Source organism: Musa acuminata, chromosome BXJ3-3 (genome assembly GCF_036884655.1).
Source record: "Musa acuminata AAA Group cultivar baxijiao chromosome BXJ3-3, Cavendish_Baxijiao_AAA, whole genome shotgun sequence".
In the NCBI taxonomy this organism is placed as follows: domain Eukaryota; kingdom Viridiplantae; phylum Streptophyta; class Magnoliopsida; order Zingiberales; family Musaceae; genus Musa; species Musa acuminata.
The window spans coordinates 569324-583107 of record NC_088351.1 but is presented as its reverse complement, the minus strand read 5'-3'; the positions used below and the strand labels follow the sequence as shown (position 1 = coordinate 583107).

Genomic DNA, 13784 nt, shown 5'->3' with positions numbered 1-13784 from the left:
GCTTACGCCGATTAGACCGCGAAGAAGGAACAGGATGATGATGATGATGATGATGCGACACACAACCGCAGTACACAATCCATGGGGCCAAATCAACTTGACAGATTTGTCAATGCAGATAACTGTAATATAGAAAACATTCATCACATCACAACAGGACGAGTCTATTATGCCCATTTATTAATTTTTATGGAGATACCCAAAGGTTAAGGTGCATTTTTTTTTGGCAATCAAAGGGGTATATGCATCCAATGTAAACAAGAATGACTAAGAGTCACTGAAAAATTCTTGCATGCAACAGATGAGCAACAACACAAGTTGTACAAACTCGTGCTGCATTTACTTGGCCTTATCGGCAGACTGGGCGGTGGTGGTGGTGGTGGAGGTGGAGGTGGCAGTTGCATCCCTGGGGCACTGTGATACATATGGCTTGAGCTGCAGAAATAAGTAAATACCATGATTCAATGTCACTAAGAGAAGACGAATGATTCAGCTGAACTTTGAATTCTCAGAACACAGCAAGAATTTGTATTATATGCAATAAGTGGAACAGATGATAAAGCATGTGGTAGGAATTTTGGCCATAATAGTGCTGGTGCACACGGTGCGAGTATTATTATTATTATTTATTAGAGTTAAGAAAATAGATAGAAAGAAATAGCATCACCACAAGAATACACTTTCACATAGCAAATAGCAACTGAGTTCATAAAACTCCAGTGATGGTTTCTCCACAAATAATTAGTATAGAGAATAAAAATTACTTAGTTTAACATTCCTAGAGTTATTTCCAATAAGAAATCTATAAAGTTCATATCAGAGTACAAGCATACGAAAAAATAGCAATTTATTCAAGATATGATGCTATTAACATTTAAATTACCTTAAAGTCGGTTAAATCTGGGACAACATAGAGTGGCAACTTCTCATCCATCACTACATACCCACCTGTTACAAAATGATACATTTACCTCAATAACAAATAGCATTCCCATCAAATTTAACTCAAGATTAGAACTTGCTTTGAGTTGCTTAACGAAGTAAAATATTATACTACTAACTATAGTATAGTATTCATCTATATGTTTCATTTTCTTTGAACCCCTAAAGAATGCAGATTATGCAAGGAGGTGAAAATTAGTATAAGTCTAAAACAGGACTGCATTATGAAATTCTTGGACACACATCTTGCATAGCATTATGCAAAACTATGAAAGCATATGCCAAAAGGTGAAAAAATAAAAGACCAGTATGATCCTTTCACTCGATCATCACAGTAGACCAACTAAACTCAATTGATTCATGAATCATATCAACCACATTAAAGGAATAAGAACTAAGAAATATTCTAGTGAATGCCTAGCCATGAGATTTCAACACCCCTTAAAAGAAGTAAGTAAACAAAACTGAAATTATGAAAGACCGCGGAACACAGTAAACAAAATCGAGTGTGATGATCATAACCTTTACGAGTGTGGAAACCAGTGGGCTTGCAATTTTTTCCCTTGTAGTAGTCCCGGGGCCCTCTTTTTGAAGATAATATACTCAATGATGAAGTTCGCTTCCTCCGCATTGCCCTCGCCAACCCCACTATCAATCCCAGAGGCATTTTGTTTGTTTTTATTGTTCTTTATCCTTCAGCCAACATAAAAGACAATGGAAAGTCGAGAAATACTAAACATAAGCAAAAATAATATGCAAATACAGAAACAGAAGGAGTCTCATGTGCCTCCACTCGAATGCATGCCTATACAAATTTGAAAATGGATACATAATTGACAAGGAACATAGATGGCCTCAGTCAAAATCATATGAAAAGAACCAAGAAAATAAAAAAATAGCTGATAAGCTACAAACATGATAACCATTAGAAAACATGCAAATGATACCAGCAGAGCAAAATGGAATGAATGCATGAGCATAGTTCTAGCTTGCAGTGTAGTCAAAGGTGATAAGCGCTAAAAGCCGTGAGTGCCAAAATGCCGAGGCGTTAGATGCTCGGGCGACCGAGATGAGGTGATCGCTAATATTAAAATTATAGAAAAATATAATCGCTTAAATAAAAATAAGACAATACATCATATTTCAAATATCACTACTAAATCATCAAATTACATTCATTTAAAGCACCAAAACCCCAGCAATGACAGTTTCAATCCTTCAAACAATTCATAGGGGTTGCCTGGGAAAGAAGCAAATGCTATCGGGGAGAAGGAGGGGGAGAAGCAGGGAAGCAGCAAGGGGTTGCCTGGGAAAGAAGCAACGAGAGGGGGCTGACGATTGGGACTTGGGATGGGAGCTATCGGGGAGAAGGAGGATGATGATGAGGATAAGGATGAGGAGTAGGTGGGAGGGGGATGGGAGCTGTCGGGAAGGCTCAACGGGGGCCGACGGAGGACGAGAAGAAAGAGGGAGATGCGGGATGTCGGGGCCTGGGGAGGCCGTTGGTAGGGACGCGAGATCGGTAGGACTCGGGCTGGGGCGACGGCAGAGGAGGAGGGGAGAAAGAAGGAGAGCGATAGCAGGAGAAGGAGCAGAGGAGAAAGAAGTAGAGCGTTAGCACGAGAGTGGGGAGGGGGAGGCGCACCGTCGAGAGCGAGGAACCGCGGACGATGTGGCCGTGGTGGAAGCGGAGGCGGAAGGAGTACGTCGAGCTCCTGGAGGGAGGCGCGGTGGAGACGCTCGCTAGCGGCCAGGAGTCGCGGGCGGTTAGAGTTAGGGTTCGGCTTCCGGGGTTTACGCGGTCGGCCGATATGCCGCCGTATGCACAACAGGACTCGCGAGGCTCCACAGGAGAGAAGCCAAGGGATCTGACGGGCCACAAAGCGCCGAGATGGACTTATCCGGATCAACTGACGGATAGGATCGATGGATTGGAGTAGACGGCTGAGCTCTACCCTCCTCAGAATTGCATCGACACGTATCTAATTAGGTCCCGTTCTTAAAGAAGACTCTTGGTATTACTGTTATCGACAACATTCTCGATGTATCTGGAATGCATAATAATGCTGTCTCTGCTGTTTCAGACACATGGATTTCATGATAGAATCTGCATCAAACTCAGCTTAAAATCTCATATTGATTCTTGATAGAAAGAAAGATGGATCAATCGGTACGTAGAAACTATGACAGAATGTACAACAAAACACAATGATGTTGCATTTTATGTCTTGCTTTCTACAAAGACAAATACCATTTGGAAGTAAATAAATTTAAGATGTACCATCTCATCAGCAAAAGATGGATTCTCAAATCTCACTGTAAGATAAAGCAGCACTTCTCGATAATTTGATATTTATTCATGGATGTGTTGTCACATGAGCAAAGACCACAAAGACATTCTCAGAACCAAATTAAACAGCCAGTAACAACACAACATGGACTAACTTTTGGACAAGCCAAACAAAGTTCAAACAATTACCATCATAGGCTTCGACAAGCTTGCATTGCTCACATCTGCTTGTAGCTTTATCTTGATTGCACCTCGATGTCCTAAAATTAGTTTGTCTGGGCTGCTCCATAGTTGTGGATGCTTGGAGGATGTAAAAACAACTTGCTAACCACCAGATACATAGAAGAGTATATTACGCTTGATTTGCTCAGCACATAGGTAGAGTATCAGCACGGCGAAACCAAGTCACTCTTCGACAACATTCACCAGTTCATATTCCACCAGAGATAGGTTATTATCCTCTTTCACAGTGAAATCTGCTGGATCGGTCACTTCAATACGGCCCCATTTGTCCACAGCAAGTCTCATGGATCCCTTGAACATATCAATCTTTGCATTCCGGAGAATTAATGTGGTCCCTGGCGTCATCATGTCAACTGAAAAAAACCGTGCATTTACAGGTTACAGAAGCAATGTGAAAGAATACAATTGAGAAGCAACAATTAGAAAAAACTTAAATAGAGAATTGTCATTTAATAATTATACAGGTTCAGGGTGCCAGAGATTGCAGTAAGCTCATGTAAAGAGAAGGGTGGGCTAAAAATACATCATAATTTGCATAATTGAAGCATGAGAAGAGCAGAAAGTATGAAACCAGGTCTTCAAGGAACATTTCCAGGAGTTCCATACAAGCCCAACTTTTACCTTTTTCTTCGTACATGTATGGGAAAAGAATGAAAGGAATCGATATGAGAGATGAAACAGCATGCAAACATTTTGATTAACCCACTTGCATTTTTCTCTTCTTCATAATAAAATTGGTTTTCTCCTGTTATGCAGTCTATTTCCAACTAGCTTCCACGATGAAACAGAAGTGACTGTCGATACACTGCAGCAAAGAGAGCATTCGGGTGTCTAATTCATTAATTTTAGTATTTCATTTACATTTGATGGCTGAAAACTGGAATAGTGGTTAAATCTTACTTTGGAATTCTCTAATCAGTAGTTCAAGTCTTAGATAATTATCGAGCACTCATCATCACATCAGTAGTTTGGTTCATTTCAGAATCCTCTTCTTCACATTGTTTCAATTTAGAATCTTGATTGAATTAGGATAATTCTTGATCTATCATCGTATGTTTTTGGCTTCAGATGTTCTTCTCTATTAAGTTCAGCTAAAAGGAGGATGCACGAGGCTCCCACCAAAGCAGGACACAGGAAGGGTCAAATATATGCAAGCTTGCCATTTGTTGGGTTACCAAGACTTAAATGTTGAGACTTGAGGAGGAGGAGTCACCCTGAACCATGATAATACATTATAAAAAGCACACATAAATCTATTGATGTATTTAAGTGGACTGGAATGGACTAGTAAAACTATAAAGGCTTATCCTGTTTGATGCCATAAATCAGAACAAAATGGTTTACCCTGCTCATTCCTAGCAGTGACGAGAATCATGCCAGTTTCATCACCAACCAAGCATTCTGCAATACGCATTTGACGTACTTGAGGCCCATCAGGGCGCTTCTTCTGCAGGACCATCTTGGAGTCCACCACCTTAACTGTCAATGTATGCCCATTGGTTCCGGGCCGAAGCTGATCAACCTTGGTGAATACTGGTTTTCTCAACCCAGGCTTCATATCAGCCATTTCTGAGGAATAGAAAAATAGAGTAAGCAACAATTAACCAGAATAAATGAAAACTAAGCTCACTCAAAAATCCCTTTTATGTTTAATGATAGAACATGTAACAAGGTCATTATAGAAATTAACACAAGCATTTTTTATATGGTAACAATTGTTTGCTCTCAAAGATGGTTTTGCTAATGATCTAATCGATAGGGACAGAATCACCCTGAACAGTCATAGTAATTACGACAACTTAATTATGGATAGTAACACAAAATATAGTTTCTATTACTAGCACCATTATTGACCACTAGTAACACAAGATGGCTAAATTTGACGACAAAGGAAACAAACTTGGGCTAATCTACAAACGTAGAGTAGACAGATATCGATGCAATCATATGAAATTTAATCTAACTTTGTACATGTTTAAGCACAGTATCGACTATCTTTCTTAAGAATTCTCTATCAAGTCAAAGCATATGAACTTTCTCGGACATATAGCTGGTATCTTTTCTTACATTTTTAACAGATACAGTGCATACGATTCGAACCAATAATTGACCACATCCAGAAGAAATTTCAAAGTTGTCTTGTCATCATCATGATCCCAAAGGAACACAGATCAGAATTGGTTATCAAATAAATCAAATTTTGATCAAAACTGGACAAGCTGACTTTTCTCTACCAATTAAGAAACGAAACCCACGCATTAGGAATCCTTCAGGAAAGCATACAATTGGAATCTTTACTAACATAAGAAGAGCAGATTAAGGTACAAAACAAGATAACAAATCTATTTCAGGTATGATCCAAACGCAGAGTCATAAATCAGAAGAAATCGAACTCTTGGATCAAAAGAAGGCGTTCCGAACCATCGACAACGAAAGGGAAACCGAAATGATGAGATATTTGGAGATCGGCCTCGCAATCGGAGAAAAAAAACAGGATCGTAACTCTAAATCGCAATCCGACTGAGGAGATCACAATGGATAAGAGCACAAAAAGATACCTCCTTTTTACCTTTTCTATTTCCTGTGAGGGGAGAATGAGGCGGAGATCCGTGTGGTCGTGGCGGAGGAGCAAGACTTTGGAAGCTCGCTTTTCGAGGGGGGAAAGCCAACGGTTCTCTTGCCGTCCGATTGGATGATCCCGGCCGTACATCTGGATGGCGGGCCACGGGGTTTCGAACCGAGAAGACAACATATTTCAAAACGGCCCTCCGATTTGAAAGTAATTGCTATTTGGGCGGGGCCCGTGGAGGGTCCACGGGGCGGTGGGTGGGGGCGGCTTTGCCCACCCGGTTTCGGATAAGATGCGATCGGACCATGGATGTTGGTGCCTCATAATGATCCGATAACCCGACTTGAATCTGACCCGAAATTGTCTCTTCTATCTCAAATTAGACTTTATGCGATTCACATTCACATTTGATGCTCTGATACGACATCGAAAGTGGTAAAGAGGGCTTGGATTGATTCATAAGATCTATATGTGACTATATTCAATTAGATATGATATATTATAGATTTGATTGATTATAATTATCAAAAGTTATTTATAATATGATTTCTTAGGAGTTATATTGATGGAATGAATTCTCTTAATTATCATTTTAGATTCTTTACTCTTATCTATAAAATGATAGAATCTTAATTCTTCATCTCAATTTCACTGGAGTGATCTTCTAAATGATAGAAAGAGAAAAGAAGATAAGTTTAGTTTAGTTCTCCTTTCAAATGGGTATTATTACTTCTTTTGGATTGGACAAAGGTGTATTTGCATATCTCAGTTTCTAGCATTTAAGTTTTTCGTATAGCAACATAATTATAACTTACAATTAGTATTAGATTTTTGAAATCAAAATATCTTATATCTATATCAGATCTGTTTTGTATTTATATTTGTTTCTCAGCACCATTCATTTATAAAAAAAAAATATATTCGATTTTGATTATATGATGCTTGAACGCCTATTTTATGGACGATGCTAAGTGAAAGAATGATCACCAGGTGTAGTAGCACAACACCAAAAAGGAGCTCGATGCTGTTTGGGGGGTCATTGTCGAGTGTGCAATGACGGAAGCAGATCATAGGTAGGTCATGGGCCACCAAGAACGGTGCGACGACAGAGAAGCCAAGTTGAAAGATCAAGATGTAGCTTGCAGTCGGGGAAGATTCAATTTTGACCTAAATTAGGTCACAATTGATTAAAAATGGATAGAACAAAGATGCATTTGTAGAGTCTTTTTGGACAGAACACACCGCCATTGATGATGGCACACAAGTCAGGTTGTCTACAATGGTGTTCTGTTATTGTGGAACTGCTGGAGTAGGACTCGGAGAAACCAGAACAATAGCCATCACAAGGATTTGTAGTAGCTAGCACAAGAGGAGAGTTCGATACACTGAAATGAACACTTCGCGAATTGGAACGCAACCCATGTAGCACACTACATGGTTTATTACGATAAACCAACACGATGATTCACATGAAAGCTTCCGGGCGCAGAAGAGAGGTGTATCATCACTGGTACTGGCTCGCTAGCTTTCCCTCCTTCACAATGTAGTTTTGGGCTGGGAATTCCTGTCCTTTGAAGTAACAATCCAGCATGTCCTTCACTCCAGCAGCATACCTCAGCTGCATGGTTGTGATATAATTCCAAATATAACTATTTGACATTCGGCAAAGATTTAGAAGGGATGAAGGAAACCAAGCAAGAAAGAAGGCATACTTGGCCGTCGATGGTAGTTCCAGAAATGTGGGGTGTCATTGCCTGGTTTGGCATGTACCGCCATGGATGATCTTTGGGAGCTGGCTGTGGATTCCAGACATCGCCGCTGTAACCTGAATGATCAGAGGATTTCAATTCTAATTATCATAAATAGTGACTTGAACTACTGACTAGGAGAAAAAAATAAGAAACATATGGAATAGAGTTTTTGGATAGTTGCTGAAACGGTAATTATCCTATATGCGCATGCTTATTACAGTTGGAATTTGAGCCAGTTTAGTTAGGGAAGTGGAATCCCACCAATGAATGGTCCATCAGAATTCGTCATGATCTGGCAAGCTAATCGTTCTCTCATACAGTATTAAATAGGAGCACCCAAATCAAGTTAGGATTTTCAGATAGTGCTTCTATTTCCGATTAATAATGTCAGGCTGGAGTACAATATTAACTTCTTTCAGTTAAAATGCATGGCCACAATAAAACTACAGGGCATTTAATAAGTTAACTATCGTGCTGAAGTTGGTTGGTGTTTTCTAGGTAGGATCATAAGGATGTCCATTGTATCTTATAGTGGAATTCCTTAAATCTGTGATGCAATGTTTCGTACCCTTCTCCTAATAGCTGCTCAAGAATTCACTCGAACAAAGAAAAAGGAAATAGGACGAGAATTGCATGAAAGCCTCTTTGTGTCCAAGTTCTCATAATTTTCGTTCCTACTATAGAATTAAGTGCTTGTCATGGACTCTTTTTTTTTTCCGGACCTTGAATATTTTCCTTGGGACGATATTCTCTTTGTTCAAATATGAGTTTGCGCAAACTGGTGTTACAGTTAGAATTCCTATTTTTCTTCAACAAATCCTACGCACCAACATATTCTTAGCTTGTTCAACAAGTTAGACATTCTTCACATAGCCAATAAATTAGAGTCATTATTTACGATCACAGAGCTATTGACTAAGCCATACTACAGATTATTCAGTTTACAAGCTAATCCAATATGTTCTTTTACATTTTATGTTTCAATTTGTCCAGCAAATCTTCTTGAACATTCCATGCTACTAAATGACTGATCAATACAATCAGTTTACAACGCAGGTTTCTTATAATTGCATGTCTCACCAATATTCCATCCTAACTAAGTTAGTTGGCTGCTCCTCTCTTCCGTGGATCTCTGTTAAAGACATTTTATTTATCATCTTTACCAAGAATCATTATTCGATTCTTTGATTCTAATTTTACATATATTCTACGTGTACAATGACAAAGGTAATGTGCTTACAAGCATTATGTACCATGGCAGAGGTGGTGAACGCGGAGGTCTATATGACCAAATCAAGTGAATAATCACTTTACCTTAAGATCATCTCTAACATTACGAGAAACAATGATATCAAGCATTTAAAACATAGATCTGATAAGTAATGCACCTGCAATGTGCCCACTGGAGCAAGCATCAGCAACTGCTTGAGTGTCCATGATAGCGCCTCGAGCGTTATTCACGATAAGAACTCCCTTCTTCAGCTTTCCAATCCTCTCCTTGTTAAACATTCCTCTGAAGCAAACAGTGCAACACTTAGCACCAGATTACGATCAAATAAACAAAAGACATGACTACATGCACAATGATCCAACTAACCATCTCAAATAATTAAATTCTCCAGTTTATAGAAAACTTAAAGCAACTTCATAATCATAAAATAAAATATTCCACTTTCAATCATTAAATAATCAAAGAAAGAAACCTGGTTTTCTCTGTAAGAGGTGTGTTTATAACAATAATGTCGCATTTAGGAAGCATTGTGTCAAGATCTTCCTCAAACTTTGCCCCTATCTCTTTCTCCAGTGCAGGTTCCATCTTGATCCGGTCATAATAGAGCAGATTGCAGTTGAAGGGCTTCAAACGCTGGAGCAAAAGCTTTCCAATTCGGCCAGCACCAACAGTTCCAACAGTCTTGCCCTCCAGATCATACGCTCTGTATGCGATTCCTGCTACATTCCAATCACCTTTAATCACCTGAAGATAACCGGGAACGAAGTTTCGGACAAGAATGAGAATTCGCATGAGCTCATCTTCTGCAACAGAGACCACATTGCTTCCGGTGACCTCTGCTACAGTCAATCCAGCCTCCGCTGCAGCTTTCAGATCAATGTGGTCTGAGCCAATTCCAGCAGTGAGAAGAAGTTGCAAGTTTTTAGCCCTCTTTATCCTCTCCGCGGTAACATAAGCCGGATGAAATGGGGTTGTTATCAGAACATGCATATCATGAATATGCTTCTCAAGCTCTGGCACAAGAAGAGAGAACAATTAGTAAAGGAACAAATGCATAAAAGAAAATCGAGAGAACAATCACTACAAAATTCCAGCTGGAATCACTCTATGCAATCTGAAAAGAGGTAAACTATATGAAGAAATACTGCTAAATGCTAATATGCATTAACACTCTCCATCTTTGTCAAAGCATGTTGGCAAAAATTCATCCGTTGACATAAATTATTCAAGCATATTTGAAGTAACATCGAATCCTGAATGGTACCAACCACAATTTGGGCCTTCTTTATCATCAGTGACAATGTATTGGTGGCCTTGAGATTCCAGCCAGTCCCGAATGCCCAAGGATCCCTCGACGCACCCTACGAACTTGGGGTTCAACGAAGCATACTCACTGGCTTTGTAGAATACTCCGACGATCTTCTTGCTTCCGGGAGAAGCCTGCATGATTATCACGATCCAAAATTCTTGTCACAACTTTCTTTTAACTTTTTTTTTTTTTTCTCTCTTTTTCATTCAAGACAATACAGGAAGAAAATTAGATAAAGAATGCTCAAAACAAACAAACAAACAAGACTACAATTCTCAATTTCTAAATTCTTTTTTTTTCTTCTAGGTCATTTTTTCTTTAATCGTAGATCAAGCAAGAAGTCAATACACCAAGTGTGCATCCTGAGAAAACCAAAATTACCAAAGACCTACACACCAAAGATTCAGCCTTTTACTACTTCTTGGGTTTGATTAACCAAATTAGATCGCCAATCACCAAAGTTATCAAAAGATAGAAACCCAACGGCCGCTTATAATCATTTCCGACGCTAATTAAACTGACTACATGTTAATCAAACTTAAAATTACCACCTAACTTATTATGAAGGCGAGAAAATTTCAGAACGCAGTCACTCAAAATCAGGCATTTAAAGGCACCAAAACAATTGTGACTTTCCAGATCACCGCCAAGACGAATATTATTCGAAAACAGTAATCGGAACCCAGGGAAATTGCTGCTCCATCAGGAGGGGGGGAAAAACCAGTAAGGATCACAAAAAGGGAATTTATAGGTTACATGAAGCATCCTTGAGAAAGGAGCCGCATCGGGAGCCGTAGAACCCAGGGATCTCATCGCGTGTTTCGCCGCCCTCAGCATCGCCATCGGCCTATTGCGATCGAGACGAGAGATCGGAACGGAGACGGGAGAGCAAGCGATGAGGTAAAGTCACTGTATATAGGACTAGTAGACTTGTGAGAGCAAGAGAGAGTTCAGGGAAGCCAAACGGCAGAAGAGAACACGTGTCGGGCAAATATGGAAGGAGGAAGCCAAGGCTTACTCTCCGGTCGCTGGAAACGCCTTGTAACTCTCGTGTCTCAACGTCTTCAGCAAACAGGGAAAGACGACTTCTCATTGGATCGCAAGTTAATAAGATCGTTTCTTTTGAGTTCGGTGGCTTCCCAGTTACACAGGTGATCCTCAAGCTATCGGGCAGATCGGATAGACCATACCCTCGTTTGGGACCAGATCCGGTGTAGTAATCTGCCGAAGGAAATAAAATAGCACTGTCGAAAAGACGACGCGTGTTACATCCGCTACAGTGGCCTACGAACTTGTCTACGTGTTAGATAATGACACGGTGAAGCGGTTCGTTTGGTGCGCCGCTGTGACGTGCGATTGTTTTCACCGGGGGGCCGTGGCAACGAGAGCAACAGCTGGGCCCCGGGCGGCTTGGCTGTTGGTACGATGGCAGACAAGGGGTGGATTCCTGACCGTCCGACGCATCATGATACGTTACACACGATCCTTTGTCGTCGAAATTATATATCGGATATGAGCGAGTACTGTTTGGCCCGTGACATATCTCAAGATTGATTGATTCGGAGGGATGATCTCTTTAATATGCTATGATGGGAGACTCTCGCCAACATTACTTTAGTGTTCATGATATAAGGGATATGATCTCTTTAAACAAAGTCATGGCAGAAGTGATTGGATGAAGAGAAGAAAGATGTGTCAATCTTTAGCTAATGGAAAGATAGACTAGATATCCACAAAGCTGAAGAATAGGAACAGAATAGATAGATTGACTTGTTTATCCACGAGCTCTACGTCATGTCTCATCACCATGTCGATATGATCATCTTCCTTGTAATCAATATCAATCAAGAGATAATAATATTATAATCTTATTATAAGAAGAATATAAATACATAGATATTATATTGATATTATCTCTTATCAAGTAGTATTAATGGAAATACTATTCACGAAATTTTATGGAGTTTGATAAAATCAAAGTCGCTCAAAAACAACTTAGAATCAATGCAAAAGAAGAAATTTGATCAGATTCCGAATCAATAATCAGGTCCGATAACAAAAAAACTAGCTTAAAAATAGTCCATTCCATCAAATCATAAAAAGGTCATACCAAACATTTACATATTAATAGAAATAAGAGAAATTTCGATTTGAAGTTGCTTAATTGTATAAAGAAATAAGAGAGATTAGGGTTTGCTTGAGGATAAAAGAAGTTAGGATTATTAGAACGGGTGATGTGACCGGCGGAGGCCGTTCACTGGAGCAAACAACCCCAGGAGCTGTTGTCGGTACGGTAAGAAGGACCGCCTCGGTCCCTTCACCGCCTTCTCGCTTGTTCCCTTGCCGTGGAACCGACGGTGGCCGGTGACCGCATCAACCTCCGCTAACCGCCTTCCCTCCTTCGCCCCCTTCCCACCTGCCGCCGCTCTCGCGGTGTTGGGACTCGTGATGTTCTTTTTGGCCGACGCCTCGAGGAACACGAACTTTTCCTTCCCGTCGCTGTGGCTCCGGCCGACCATGTCACGTAGCCGCCACTGCATCGACGATCCGGTCGAGGCGCTCTTCTTGCACCGGTCTGCTCCACCCGGGAAGTGCTCTCCGGCCGCCGCCGGCTCCTCCGTCGAAGACTCCGCCCCTGTCACGATCTGGAGCCGTCCGAACGGAATCTGGTCGGCCTGATCCTTTTCTGTGATCGTCGGCTCGTCGGCGGCGGAAAGAGGGAGGAGGAGGTCGCGGTTGAAAACGGGGTAGGTGGGTATGATCCGGCCGCCGGAAAAGATCTCGTCCGCGGTGACGGAGGGAAACGCATCGGCGTCCCTCACCGCGAACGTGAACTCGAATTCATCGCCGGAGTCGTCGTCGTCGTCGTCGTCTTCGTCGTCCGCGTTCTTCTCCTCCGCCTCCGACGGACTAACTTGGTGAGCGGAAAAATCGTGGCGAGAGGCAGAGTTGGATGCATCGGACGCCGGCTCGTTCTCGTCGACGGATGCGGATGCGGAGGCGGAGGCGCCGCCGAAGCTGGGAGAGGCCTCGAGGGCCGGCTTCCCGAGCGGTTCCGTCGTCATCCTCCCTTGCTTGGTCCGCGGTGTCGTGGAAGCAGAGCGAACGAGGGCTATAAAGAGGGAGCGGACAAATGGAAGGACCGCGTCATCGTCGTCAGGGTTCAGGTTTCCATTAGTTATCATCGAAAGTCCGATGCAATGGGCTCCACTTATCGATGGTGGGACACACGACGAAGGTCGAATTCTGGACCGTCGTTGTGGATGGTTGGAGTTGTCCAATTAAGTGGCGAGGGATGCGTGGTAGGTGGAAATGGTAGGCGACCGGCCCAGGTCGACTGTTGCATGGTTGCTTCCCTCGGAAGAGGATAAGCAGGACGCGTAGAGCTTCCAGAAGGTCGACCGTTTCACGCGGATGCCTTCCCTAAATAATTTATATAATCCATCCCA

The 13784-nt window shown here is 41.5% G+C and overlaps 4 protein-coding genes across 6 annotated transcripts; all 4 read right to left on the bottom strand.

The window, feature by feature from the left end:
• Window positions 1-143: 143 nt before the first annotated feature.
• LOC135633236 (uncharacterized) lies at window positions 144-2782 on the bottom strand. The gene is made up of 4 exons (XM_065142458.1): window positions 2588-2782; window positions 1465-1635; window positions 884-948; window positions 144-435 (listed from the first exon to the last, which is right to left on the bottom strand). Exons 2-4 carry the CDS (start codon window positions 1607-1609, stop codon window positions 340-342), a joined length of 306 nt encoding a protein of 101 aa, XP_064998530.1. The 5' UTR covers window positions 1610-1635; window positions 2588-2782; the 3' UTR covers window positions 144-339.
• A 495-nt stretch (window positions 2783-3277) lies between these two features.
• LOC103977227 (uncharacterized protein At4g28440) lies at window positions 3278-6200 on the bottom strand. Of its 3 annotated transcripts, none has more exons than XM_009392682.3 (3): window positions 6045-6200; window positions 4820-5044; window positions 3278-3828 (listed from the first exon to the last, which is right to left on the bottom strand). In XM_009392682.3, exons 2-3 carry the CDS (start codon window positions 5040-5042, stop codon window positions 3638-3640), a joined length of 414 nt encoding a protein of 137 aa, XP_009390957.1. In that variant the 5' UTR covers window positions 5043-5044; window positions 6045-6200; the 3' UTR covers window positions 3278-3637. The 3 variants fall into 3 exon arrangements, with proteins under 3 accessions (XP_009390957.1, XP_009390959.1, XP_009390958.1); XM_009392684.3 differs by having other exon boundaries at window positions 6034-6110; XM_009392683.3 differs by lacking the exon at window positions 6045-6200 and adding an exon at window positions 5897-6028.
• Window positions 6201-7378: 1178 nt separating this feature from the next.
• On the bottom strand, window positions 7379-11336 carry LOC135632302 (formate dehydrogenase 1, mitochondrial-like). The gene is made up of 6 exons (XM_065140758.1): window positions 11092-11336; window positions 10295-10466; window positions 9499-10039; window positions 9184-9308; window positions 7757-7869; window positions 7379-7662 (listed from the first exon to the last, which is right to left on the bottom strand). The coding sequence occupies exons 1-6, from the start codon at window positions 11176-11178 to the stop codon at window positions 7549-7551; spliced, it is 1152 nt and encodes a 383-aa protein (XP_064996830.1). The 5' UTR covers window positions 11179-11336; the 3' UTR covers window positions 7379-7548.
• Window positions 11337-12400: 1064 nt separating this feature from the next.
• Window positions 12401-13473, bottom strand: LOC135632303 (uncharacterized). The gene has a single exon (XM_065140759.1). The coding sequence runs from the start codon at window positions 13398-13400 to the stop codon at window positions 12558-12560; it is 843 nt and encodes a 280-aa protein (XP_064996831.1). The 5' UTR covers window positions 13401-13473; the 3' UTR covers window positions 12401-12557.
• Window positions 13474-13784: the final 311 nt, after the last annotated feature.